Here is a 14687-nt window from a genome sequence, read left to right on the forward strand (position 1 = left end):
TCATTGCTAACAGGAAAAGTATGATGTATGGGAACAAGACACTACTAAAATTGCGAGCATTGTGACGAAATTTTCAGTGATTATGTCACAATAAATAAGTATTATAGTAATAAAGTTTTCCCGTTTATTAAATTCGAATTATATAATAGATAAACAAAGCGGGGACTTCATCAAATCCCTTGAAACGTTAGAAATAACGTTGGTTGAATTTGAATGAATTTGCTCCAGTTTCATTCACTTCTAACACTTTTTTAATTAATTATTTAAATAGGACTCATAACAGTAATTGTACACACACCCAAATTGTAAACGTTGATAGGTAAAGTAGAATATATAAGTGGTTAAATCGTTAGTATGTAAGGTGACGTTTCTCAATCAGTAGGTCGCGATCTCCCAAGAGTAACGTGTATTTTATTACGAGAAAAAAATATATATCTCGTGAGTATTATTATGAAAAAATATTAATTTAACGTTAATTACATAATTTTATATAAGAATTATATTTTAAAATTATAATTAAAACAATTTATTTGTAGTTTCATCCAAGATGCGAATGCAGGAAATTCCATAAGCCTCTCTATAGTAGAGTTAGTGATTAATAAAACTGCAAGAATGCAAACGATATACACGAATTAAATTAAAAGTTAAAAAGAAAGGGTAATTGGAATTTTGCACCATTTTACATTAGTTAAATGGAACGAATATGAAGCTTTTAAGACAGAATTACAAAAACAATATTCAGCATTTTTACTTAAAGAGAATTAAAAGATAAATAAAATGGAAACTCGATTCGAAAATGAAACGAGTTCGTTAAAATTGTATCAAAGCCAGTAAATATTTTTGTTGGAACAAGAAAGAAAATGCCAGCAATAATGTATTTTTATTTTTCTTCTTCTCCTGTTTTTCCTCCTTCTTTTTTATTTTTCCTGTCTTTCATTCTCTTTCTCCTTTACGCTCTTCCTTTTTATCCTGTACTTCTTTCTCTTGTTCCTCCTTCATCTTCCTCTTTTATCTTCTTCCTTCTTCTTCTCCTTCCCCACCTTTAATTTCTTCCTTTTTCTTTACTTCTTCCTCCTCCTCTTCCTTTATCTTCTTCCTCTTCCTCCTCTTTTATTTCCTCCCTTCTTCTTCTCCCCCACCTCTAATTTCTTCCTTTTTTTCCTTCTTATTCCTCCCCTTTGCTTTATTTTTTTATTTTGTTATTTTCTATCCTTACTTCTTTCTCTTTCTTTTCCTTCCTTTCCTTCCTCCTCAGATTCCTGTTAAAATATATATAAACCGACTTCAACAATCCTCCATTAATTTACTCACTGCAAAATGAACAATACAGGCGATTAAAACCACAATCCATTTATTGTACAAGTTATAAAACAAAGAATAATTCATTTCGAAAAAACAGCAAATATAAATAATGTAATAAAATCGTATTTAAAAGCATTAAAATAAATAAAAGAAAAACAATTAACAGAAGTGGAATATAAACAGATAATCCAATAATTGGAAATCTCTTTTATTTGGCAAAAATCCAGTCTCTTTTTACTCTTACTCCACATTTATTTTTCTTAACAACAAATTATATTTTTCTTCCAATAAATCCATGGCTAATTCCAACAATAATAAGTCACTCTCTCTGTCTCTAGCTTAATTATAAGTGAATAATTTCTCTAAAATGTCATTTATGTAATGTAAGGTCACTTACATTACCTAATTCATTATATTTCAGTTAACTATATAGGAATTTCCAGTTTACACCGGAATCATGTGATTTCAAGTCAAAAATTTCCCCCAACAGAGAAATTACCAGCATGACTTTGTTGTTATCAGGAAAAGTATAATGTACAGGGGCTTGATGACAGGAAAAGTATAATGTATAGAGGCAAGACACTAACAATTTGAGATCATGTGACTTCCGATCTACCCCGGAAGTTCGTATATAGTTAATAGAGACCTCCTGGCCCTAAAATTTTCATATCTGGCTTCGACTTTCATCTAACTCCGTTCTCGAAATTAAGGAAGTGAAAATTTTAGGTCTACAGTTTTTTTTTTCAAATTGAGGCCTAATTATATATATATAAAAAACATTGCGTAAAGGCTCTACTTTCTCAGGCCCAGGGCATTTGCTCCTTTTACTCCCCTGTGGCATTCTTGACTGTCATGTATGTTAAACCCTCACGTTTTAATTAAATAAAGGTGAAAAAACAAGAGCTGTATCCACCGAAAAGTATAGAATTTCAGTACAAAATTCATAAATATTTCCTTAGTTACAGGTAAATATATTAAGTACGCTACTTACCAATTTTCACCTAATTCCTGGTATCTTTAACTCCTATTTTTTGACCTGAAACAATTGAAAACTTTAAGTTATTTGCTTAAAAAAATATACAGTTGTACTAAATCAATTATAAAATTAATCAATGAATTTTATAATATTAATTTTACATTTAACAAAGTAAAAACTTATTAAAATTAATTTAAAAAAAATAATACAACTTTTAAACTTCCATTTCTAAGTAATCATCATTAATAACAAGCCAAAACATAAGAAAGAAAAAAATCAATAAATTTTTTTTCATTATTTAAATTAATTTAATTAAAAAAATACGATTCAAATAATATTAAATTAACATAATGAACAGTTTAATATAAATTTAATAACATTCATTTATTTAAAAAATTACTTATTAAGCATAATTTAACTGCGTTAAAAGACAACGAAGGGGTGCGGGTTATACGCCGATTTTAAATTACAATTACAGTCAATCCCCTATAACACTGTTGATAATTCCGTTTTATATGAATTCCATGTTGTACGAGTCACTTAGATTTTACAAATACGTGAGCCGTTCATAGCCCGGCACACGTATTTATAAAATCTAAGTGACTCGTACAACATGGAATTCATATAAAACGGAATTATCAACAGTGTTATAGTGGAGTCGACTGGTACAAAACTCCATACAGGTGCGGATTATATTCGATGCTAGCAATTTTCTGCGCGTAATACACGATTAAACACGCTATTTTAAATAAATTTCGAAAATATCACTTTAATTCTATTCATTTTATACGAGTTTAAATGCTTAAACAATTAAAATTTCACGTAAAACGTGTCAAAAAACACTCGAGTTTTCGTCGTATTTAAGCTTCAAAACGGGGATAAAAATTACGTTTAAATTGTAGGGATTTTTTTTGTAAAATTTCGAAAGCAAAAAATATAGCTTAAAATAAAGAGGAAAATACATTTTGTTTGAACTGTAAACAGAATATCAATTTATTAAATGTAACTTTTAAGCAAATAATAAAATATTAAAGAATAAAAATTGAAACTTTTATCGCATTTTCTTATCTTTTTACGATTGTAAAAATCGTAAAATTTTTTCTTTGATATATTCTTTAACGTTTATTCATTGATCCCTTTGGTAATTTTGCTTACAAAAGTGGTAAAACCACTCTTATCTTAGACTAATTAATTATCTGATTTATTACAAAAATAAACAGCAATTTCTCTTATTCTGTTGAATATTTTCAAGTTTTATATCTCAATTAACCGTTTTTATATTACATAAATACAATTTTTTTTTATTGAAATTATTCTTAAAATCTATCCTTTCGAGAAGGTTATCAACATTTTCTTACATAGTCATGCCCCATTAAAGAATAAGATAAACGAGTATTTTAAGAAGAAAAACGCATTAAACTAGCGTTAATTCTTTAAAGAGTTAAATAATTTTAATAAAAAAAAACAAATTTACTTTAAATATTTATTGAAATTAAGCTTAAAATCCGTCATTTCGAGCACGTTCTTACATACTCGCACCCTGTTTTAACAAGATAAACAGTGTTTTAAGAGTAAAAAAAAAGCAATAAAAATGTAATTAAATCTTTAAAAAATTGAATAATTTTATTAAAAAAGCAAAATGTATTAAAAATTTAATCAGGAAATGAAAATTTCATAAGCTTATAGAGAAGTCGCAGCTGTTAAAACAGCATTGTTTACTTCAGTAAAGATGAATAATTCAACAGTAACTTTACGATGCTTTCGAATATATTTAAGTACATAAACGGCAGACATTTTATCATACATTTCTATTATTTTAAACAGAGATTAGTTTTAATACTAAAGTAACACGGTCGGCATTACGTTTGTGGTAACAATTTCAACCTTCGTCATCGATCGACGAATGGGTCGATCGAATCTCATGTGAAATGTGCTTCTACATTGTTTGTCAGATCGAATTTCGAATCATTTAACGTGAAATATTATTATTTTTCAATGGGATAAATGCTTAATTTTCCTAAAATTGCGTAATATCGAAGGAGAGATCTTTCGTTAATTTATTTTGCGCGCTGTAAGCGGGTTAAAATTGACTTACTTTTTATATTTTTAAGTAGAATTTTAAAAACTTATGCTATGGATAACGAAAATATAAGTTTTTCTCTACAAAATATCGATCTTAGAGTCGAATTTTAATGAATTTTTCATCCGTGATGCGCTAATTTCTCCCTCCACCTGTGCTTATTTTCCTCGATTTTTTCACTTAAAAGATTTCAAAATTACGCTTTAAAACGACAAATATTACAAATTAATCAAATTATTTAATTTATTCCATTAAAGAATCGCATTATTTACGACGCAAAACACGAAAAAGCAGCAATTTATGCTCATTTAAAGTGCGATTTTCTTGTAAATTAACGCCGAAAACGATGGAAAAATATATAAAGAACTGCATTAATTCTATAGAATTTCCATAAATCTTAAATTATTTATAGGAAATTTATAATTAAAAATACGTTTTACTAAATTTTATTTTACCCTTTTTTGTTTTTTAGGTCCAATTACCAGAATATCAAATCCGTCAACTGTGTCACGTTTCTAGAGAAATCTTTCTACAACAGCCCATGTTAGTCGAACTTGAAGCACCTGTCAACATTGTTGGTGACATTCACGGACAGTATTCTGATCTCCTAAGACATTTCGATAAAACGGGTTATCCGCCTGATGCCAATTATCTCTTCTTGGGTGATTACGTCGACAGGTAATGCATTTATTTACGTCATTAAACTTTCCCCCCCTTAATTTTAGTACAGATTTTCGTCCGTATGTTTGTCCTTCTTTAATCTGGAATTAGACAGTTGAAAATCGAGATCAGATATGGATAGCTTTCCATATCTGGTCTCGATTTTCATATATATATATATATAAAACTCCATTTTCCGGATCATGGTCCGGTCACGATTACCTGTATACCAAATTCACATTTGGACCGGAAGTCACGTGATTTCAATTCAAAAATTCTCTCCAGAACGGAGTTAGATGACCGGCATGACTCGATTGCCATCAGGAGAAATATGATGTACAGGGGTATAATCCAGACCGGATATTCCGTATAAGAGCTTCCTGTCCAGACCGGGAAGTCACGTGATTTTTTAAATTATAAACTATATTTTTTTTTATAAATCTCATCCCTTCCTTTATTAATCTTTCCTTCTCTTGTCTTTCTTCTTCAATTTCTATGCTTCTATACAAATCACTAAAGTACATACAAGAGAGTAAGATTTATAATGCTTCATTTCTAGTATAATTTATTATTTTCTTTGTTATATCTAATTTTAGTAAAAATATTAAGCTTTTAATTTAATTAAAGAATTATTTTTCTTTAAAATTAATATTTTTAACCTCTTATTGGGCTTTAATTTGAATATTGCACGCTTATACATTCCCACTGACNCCAAAATTTTCATATAACAGCCGGAAAAGTACAAAAATTATATTTGTTTAATAATATTTTAACGTTTGAAACGTTTTAAAGACGAATTTACTTTTATTCTGGTCTTGATTTTCATATATATATATATATAAAACTCCATTTTCCGGATCATGGTCCGGTCACGATTACCTGTATACCAAATTCCAGTATATACCTGAAGTCACATGATTTCAAGTAAAAAATTCTCTCCAGAACGGAGTTAAATGACCGGCACGACTCGATTGTTATTAGGAGAAGTATGATATACAGGGGTACAAGACTACTAAAACCGAGGACATATATTTTGAAAAAAAATAGTGTAACTACAATCAGTTAAAGCCATATTTTCCCCATAAATTACAGTGAAACTTGTCCTAAACGTAATCTGTTCAAAACAGAAACCAATCAATCCGGAAAAATATTCATTAACGTGCGATTCCGGTTTACACAGGTTTTACTGTATATTATAAATTAACATGCGTTAATGCTGATAAAATAAACTCTCGTATTTATAATAAACCGTCTTTATAGGATCCGTCGTAAATCGAAGTCTAAATTCACATAGTCTCGATTTTCATATATCATTCTTTTCTCGATATTAACGAGTTATTAACAGACGGACGACAGTGGAAATGTATAGGTCTGCAATTCGAAAATTGCAGCCGAACAAGTGAGATGGACGATAAACGAGACAGACAATAAACGAGTGATAGTGATGATAAACATGTGGGAAGGATGATAAACGAATGAGATAGATGATAAACGAGTGATAGTGATGATAAACATGTGGGAAGGATGATAAACGGATGAGATAGATGATAAACGAGTGATAGTGATGATAAACATGTGGGAAGGATGATAAACGGATGAGATAGATGATAAACGAGTGATAGTGATGATAAACATGTGGGAAGGATGATAAATGGATGAGATAGATGATAAACGAGTGATAATGATGATAAACATGTGGGAAGGATGATAAACGGATGAAATAGATAATAAATGAGCGATAATGATGATAAACATGAGGGAAGGATGATAAACGGATGAGATAGATGATAAACGAGTGATAATGATGATAAACATGTGGGAAGGATGATAATCAAGTAAGATGGATGATGAAGGATGATGAAAATGATGAACGGGTGAAATGATTGATAAACGAGCGAGAAGGATGATAAAAAAATGAGAGAGACGACCAACGAAAGCATACAGAACTTCACAGAGATCATAATACCGATAGAAAACTTACGCCAGTCGTAAAGCGAAATGTATATTTCAGTTTAAAGTAATCAGAAAAAATATACATTTAGTAATGTAATTAATTATTTTAAATAATCAATTTGATTAACTTTTCGTATAACTTTAACAAATAACTTTAAAAATTGTCATTTTTTAAATGACAATTTTCAAATATTTGCGAGGGATACCTGTATCATTAAGTCTAAATTCTACTCTAAATAAAACAATTAAACCTCGAAAAAATTGATCGTAAAAACTGTAAATAAACTAAAAAATGCTCGCTATAAAAGTACAGTAAAGCGTTAAAATAAATAAAATCAACAAAAGAAGAGAGCGAGACAATGTTAAAATGTAACAGATGACAGAAAACAGCAATCGAGAATGAAACCAGCAATAAAAATAAAACGTTAAGAATTGAGTTTAAATTATAGGAAATTCTACAAAAAAACAATATATTGTTGCTGTGTTGAATCACTTACCATAAAATAAATTCTAAGAAAATTGAGATAAGAGCATCATCACTCCAGTAAAAATCTATGCCAACACAGCGTGATGCCAGCAAACAATCCTCAGAATTATGATCTAAGAGTAAAAATTATATATAATTTACAACAAAAATACAATTATTTTATACATAAAATGATTCGTAATTAATTTACAATTCAATTTCCCATAATTCTGATGGGGGATATGTCATTCGAAATCTCCAATAATGCGTCATTTTTTACGCTAAAAATAATCGTTTAACACACACTTTAATACATATATTTTTTTAATTTAAAAAAAAAACTGGAAACACGTTGATGGATTTTTCCCGGAATTCTTTGTTTTCGTCCCTAATAACTGCTGCCATTATCTTTAAGTCTTCAGGGTCCATTAGTGGTCAAGCGGTTCCGTTCCCTGAGCACTGGGCGTTCGATCGTGGGTTCGCGGCTCGCCAGGACGGGCAGGCCACGTGGAGTTTTCCGGGTTATCTCCATGTTTGTAACGCTTGAATAGGGACCAGTTACCCTCAGAAAGGTCTCTAGGAAAGCATTCCCCTACGCAGATGGCCCAAGTGTTGCGTTGCCGTACTTTAACAAAATAAACGAACTTTCAGATTGGTTCCGGAGATGTTAATGAAGTGGGGCCATATCTCTCGAACCAATAATTCGATTTGGTTGAAAATTTCTGTAAACGTTTCCCCCTAATACTCAAACCCTCCTGCAAAATTTCAGAAAATTTCGACAAAGGGCACGGGATTTATTAACTTCTGAACAAAATCGTGCCTCACACGCAAACATCCCTACATACAGAAAAAACACCAATTTTTTTTCATTTCTCGACATTTGGAGGACCCGTGTCGAAAAAGAACCCCCAAAATTTTCATATAACAGCCGGAAAAGTACAAAAATTATATTTGTTTAATAATATTTTAACGTTTGAAACGTTTTAAAGACGAATTTACTTTTATATAAACGTTTACAAGGTTTTATAAATCCATTTAGTTTCGAGTTTGTGGGGATTTATAGAGAAATCTCTTCGAGAAAAAACAACTTCTGATTCGTTTCTAAGGATTATATATATATATAAATCGAAGTCTAAATTCACATAGTCTCGATTTTCATATATCATTCTTTTCTCGATATTAACGAGTTATTAACAGACGGACGACAGTGGAAATGTATAGGTCTGCAATTCGAAAATTGCAGCCGAACAAGTGAGATGGACGATAAACGAGACAGACAATAAACGAGTGATAGTGATGATAAACATGTGGGAAGGATGATAAANATAGAAAAGCTAAATCTGTTTAAAAATGTATAGAACTATTACAGATTATATTTAAGTTTAAAACTCTATTTCTGTTTAAATAAGGAATTAAACCGATAAGATGTAATTAAAAAAATACAAAATTAACGTTTTAATCATTTCAAAAATCATAAATTGAAAAGAAAAATTATTTTTTTAATAATAATTTACATTTATCACGGTTGGATGGCCGAGTGGTTAAGGTGACAGCTTACCACTCTGAGGGATCTGGAATCCTGGATTGAATCCTGATAGATCGAAAAATTCCAGGAAGTTTTCGGACGGATTCATCCGGATATGTCAGACTCCATCCATCACTTCTGCAGAATATTTTCTAGGGAAGGAAAGCTTGAAGACAAATAATTACATCAATAAAATTTTATTTAATTTATCGTGTTTCTTTCACAAGTAGATTGACCCACCAGTCACCGAATGGCTATAATCACCGAACATTGATAGTTGGTTGTGGGTTCGCGCCTGGCCAACGTGTTGGCACGTGGAGTTTTCCGGGTTTTCTTCACGTTAGTACAACGTTATAGCTTCATGTAGTCCAGGCAAATTTGAATTAGGGGACACCATATACGGTGTTGGCTACAAGGGAATTTTTTGGGGAAAATATTTTCTTATGAAAGATTGATTTGAGGCCCCCGTTGGTGGGGGCTTCAGTCAATTGCCTTTTTCTCCCATAGGATAACGAGCCACTGCGTTAGTAACATCTAAATAGGGGTCGCTTTCCCATAAAATATACGTGTTTTTTTATGTTAAAAGTTTATTTGTATATGCGACACGTGAGCGATCTGCCGACGAGGTGACACCCGGGAGGAATCCAGTCGACAGATCGTTCATGTGTCGCATATACAAATAAACCAAATCACAAGTATATTATAGAATATAGTATTGCATCAATAAATGTCACATATCTCAGTTTTGCGATTATAATTTGTGAAACTTTATACTCGATCCCAGTGGGGGCCAAGTGCCTGTTTCCTCCTCTGCTAACACCCACGCTCACCACCCGCCCCCATTGTGGGCCTGGCCTAGCCTAACCCCGATAGAACTTGCTTTAAAAAGGGCCTTCTTAGTGTCTGCAGGGAGGAAAGAATTAAAAAAAAATTACATTTCTAATTAAAGTTTAGATTCTATTTATAAATAATTAGTTTTAAAATTTTTTAATTTAACAATTTAATGAGATGATTTTTTAAAAAAATTGATAGCAATTTTTTTAGCAATTAATATCAAAATTTTTACTGAAATTAGGTTAACTTCTGCTGGAGGAGAGAATCGATTTCAATAGCATGTTACTGAAGTGGGTCATTGTATTCTCTATCGATTCCATCTCCTAAAAAACCTAATTTGTATTGAGAGAAGGCTCTTATTATTTCCGAAACTTTCAGATATACACCGTGCATGCATCACAATGCGAATATAAGGTAGATGATCGAAGATTCCTGTCTGAGATTTAGTAACTGTTGAGGGCAACGTCCTCCGTATCCATTGAGATTTACATTAATATGCACGCTGCTTCCCATATTTTATAACAGAAAATAACATTTTTCAACCAGAAAATAATATGTAATGATTATACTTCTAGTTTACGTACGATTACATGCATAATTAAGTTATATGTATCATATGAAACTTCTTGAGGGATGAATTTAGAAGCAGTAAGGATTCTTCGTATTTTTTAAGATTTAGATTAATATGCACGTTGCTTTATGCATTTCATAACAGAAAATAATATATAATAATTATACTTCTAGCTTATGTACAACGTAGAAATATAAATTAAGTTGTGTATTACATGTAAACTCTTGAGGAATGGATTTAGAAGCAGAAAGCCGAATTTTGATAGGTTTTTTTGATATATTTAGATAAAATTGGAGACAGTTAATTTAATTTTTCGTATTTTATGATTAAAAATAAAAGAATTTTTAAAATTCCATAATGATACCATCGATTTTTCGTGCTTACAAAGCATGAATAATGTTGATTCCCGAAGAGCAATCCAAACTCAATCATACGATACGTAATGAAGAATATACGAAATATGATAGAAAAAAAAGTTTTTTTTATAGAGATTTAAAGTTTGATAGAGCAAAACTGATACGAATAAACATTAGAATAAATATATAATAATTTATTTTTCGGAGATTATTGCTATTTTTGAAGTAACAATGTGGGTGTTTTGCATTCTAATCAGTGCAGTTAGTTGCATGCAATTCTATAAATCTTAATTTATGAGGCAAATTCTACGATTAAATTATCTGATACATCCAATAATAGTCTAATATTCTTTCAAAATTTTAAGTTACAAACAATAAATTCAAATATTTATTTAAAAAATAAGCAAATAAAATATCTGAAAAAAACCGAACATTTTAAACGGACGAAATTTATATTTAAATTAAAATATTTTGGTAATAATAATTTAAAAAAGTATAATAATTTTATATAAAATAAATCATCATCATCATTTATCATCATAAAAAAATTCCAAAAAAAATTTATAGAATTTTGATTTTGAAAATTCGTATCAGCATCATTACCATACAAGAAGAAGATGATGATGATACGAATACTTTCCGAGCTTTTATATATAACAGAGGGAACGTATGACCCCAATATTTTATATTTTTTGGATTCAGGGGGCTCTTGAAACGTCCAGAAATTATTTTCTGTATGTATGAATATTAGTGTGTGGAGGGGCACGATTTTGTTCGCGCCGTTTGAAGTTTAATAACTCCCGTGCCTTTTGTCATAAATTTCTGAAATTTTGCAGGAAAGTTTGTATATTAGAGGCATCGATAATATTAAATTTTAGTGGTTAAAGGTCGAGAGAGTGAGGAGTTAAAGGGGTGTCACGTGTCGTATCCCGAGACGTGCGATCTTAATGATCTTACTCGTTATCATCATTTACGATTCTTTTTAATAAAACTCTTCTCTACACTCAAAATTAAGCTTTCTGCCATTTTATAATTAATTAATTAATTATATAAAAAGCTTTTTAAATAAAACCTCGTAACAGATGGAGCCACAAACAATTTAAATTTTGATTTTTCCTCCGGGAAAGTTAGGCAACTCGTCGCTGGATATTTTTACTATTTCTATTGTGCTTTTAAAACATAATTTAATATGTACTAAATATTATTTTAACATGTAAAATAAGGAGAATTAACTGAAGTGTTTTAATCTGAAAAAAAAGAAAGAATGTTTTTTTTTCATACATTATTATTAAATTCCAAATAAAATTCTTTTGAAAATTTAATATTATTCTTCTAAGTTTTTTATTAGAAGAATCTTTTGGTATTTTAAATTACTTTCTCAAAAATTATATAAAAATTCAATAAAGTATATAGCATTTATGTAACATTTGAAAAATCTTTGTCAGAAACTTATCTTTCAAAAATTATTTATAGTGGAAAATGCAGCAGACGTGTATTTCATTTTTTATCGAGAAACAGCTGTTTCCATTTTTCTTACTAAATGACAAAGATACATGAAAATAATCTGTTTTTATCAATTCTGCTTTTGTCTTTGTCAGTACTAAAGTATATTCCCGCTTCCATACGTGTGTGTACATTTGTACAAATCTTCATACACGTCTCTAAACCGAATGTATATAACAATTTGCTAATGGATCTACTCTAAAAGCTGGCATATGTTAAACGAAATACAACAACGAGATGCTTAACTTTCCCGGCCTCAGAATTTATAATTCGTGTGGCGCCATCTCTTACGAGATTTTATTAAAAGCTTTTTATATAATTAATTATTATAAAATGGAAAAAAACGGTTTAATATTGAGGATAAGAATGAGTTTTATAAAAAAAAATTTAAATGATAATAACAAAAAACTCTTCGTTAACTCCGACCCCACTCGAGATACGACACGTGATCTCTTTTATCTCCCCACCTTGTTGACCTTTAACCACCAAAATTTAACAGCATCGATCTCCCTTATACACAAATCTCCTTGCAAAATTTTAGAAATTTTCGACGAAAGGCGCTGGAGTTATTAAGCTTGAAAATGGAGGAATGAAATCCCTGCATGGGTGTATGTTTGTGTGAGGTTTATTTTGGAGGCAAGAGTGCGTTTTTAACAAATTGTAAATGCTAATAATAGTAAAACTTTCATTAGGTCTGAATCTACTCGAGATGTGACACGTGATCTCTTTGTCTTCTTGACCTTTACCCACCTAAATTTATCATCATCAATGCCTAACATAAAGAAATAAACTTCCAAAAATTTTTAAATTTAACTCCATCCAGTCCTGTGTTATAATGCAAAATAGACAGTGGCAAGTTATTAAATAGACTCACCGGGCGCGCGCCTAGGACCGCATCGTTTCGTAAGGCCTCAAAAATTATATAGCAAAAAGATATGCCTCTAAAATTTAGTGAACGTTTAAAAAGCTTTCAAAAAGTTGTTATTAAGGATTTTATTGTCTTTTTAATATAAAAAACATTTTTACATAAAGGACCTTAAACAAAATTGCTTCTAGGGCCTCAAAGGATCATAATTCTCTATTAAATAGATCTTAAATCTTTATAAGATCTTAAATTAAAAGATCTTATAAGGATGTATTTTACATTTTTGGTCTCCTGCAGGGTTAAAACATCGAAAATGTATATAACTGTGGGTTGAAAATTTAACCGATTATCATATTTTCCCTATTTGAATAGGATATAACATAAGGAAAGTGAAATCACTATAGTATATAAAATGCATTTTTAATAGTTATTTTTTAAGAATATAATAATAATTGTTTCTTTAAACAAATTCCTAATTAAAATTACAAAAAATTATTCATTTAAAAACGAGGAGTCTATCCCAACGGGAATTAAACCCGGACCCTCCAGGTGGAAGCGGGACACGATACAACTTCGCCACACGTCTCGCTACTCTATTTATCTACATAAAAAAATCGATAAAATAATAATAATATCGCAGAAAATTTTAATTTGTGAAGCAAATTTACAAATTCTTGCACAGTATGAGGTATTTTACGAATTTGCGCCAGAGTATCACGTATAACGCGCGCTTGTTTAACGCTTACAAGTGAGCGCTATATGCGATATTCTGACGCAAGGACAGCGAGATATCGCGAAATTTACGAAGATATCATTGAATTTATTTCCTATCTACAAAATTTAATCTTCTATTTTCGTCTTCTGTTTTGATTTTAAACGACAAAGAAGACGCCCGACAGTCGCGACTCTGCATGGCGACTTTGAGGTGATACATGTTATCGTTACGCAATAAAAAAAAAGGAGGGAAAAGTACGTGAATCACATCAAAATGGTAATTTCCTTATATTTTTATCGCAAATATATGAAATACTTTCTTTTATTTGACCAATCCGCACGCTGGAGTTTATTCATAACGTAGAAACGTGGTTATAAAGTAGTACTTACATATGAATGGAGCTTGAATTTACTAAGATATTAGTTCCATTTTTCTTATTCTCCTTTCATATCCTGTTGCTAATATAAAATTCTTTATTCTCAACATCCTCGTTTTATATAATGCATATTTTTTGGAGCGATTTACATTCGTCAAAGTAGCTTTTGTTTGATGGTGTTTTACGATCGTCTTCACGTCTTTAACTCTACCAATTCTTTATAAATTCATCCTGTAAAAACCGAAAAAAAAGAGATAATTTATTAAGATCTTCAATCAATAAATAAGGAGCCAGAGAAGAGAAATATTCGAAAATAAAATTATTATTTTTTTGAAAGATGACGTTTGAATGCTACAAGTGATATAGCGACGCTTATCCTCTGTCGTGGAAGGTCATTGAACCTTTCTACAACTCTAAAAGTTGTTTAAGTTAACATGAAAATCTATTTTAATGCACTAAAAATGTTTGTTTATGTATAAAAGGATTATTTACAGAATTATCTAGA

General features: G+C 30.3%; 1 protein-coding gene across 1 annotated transcript in view; it reads left to right on the forward strand.

Annotated features, from left to right (window-relative positions):
• LOC111621208 (serine/threonine-protein phosphatase PP1-like) overlaps nt 1–14687 on the forward strand; it is a 101021-nt gene that overhangs the window by 35584 nt on the left and 50750 nt on the right. The window contains exon 2 of the mRNA XM_023363288.1: nt 4831–5036. Within this exon, the coding sequence (XP_023219056.1) occupies nt 4831–5036 (206 nt within the window). The remainder of the gene's footprint in view (nt 1–4830; nt 5037–14687) is intronic.

Source organism: Centruroides sculpturatus, unplaced genomic scaffold, assembly GCF_000671375.1.
Source record: "Centruroides sculpturatus isolate CEXI.00-Female unplaced genomic scaffold, Cexi_2.0 scaffold211, whole genome shotgun sequence".
Taxonomy (NCBI): domain Eukaryota; kingdom Metazoa; phylum Arthropoda; class Arachnida; order Scorpiones; family Buthidae; genus Centruroides; species Centruroides sculpturatus.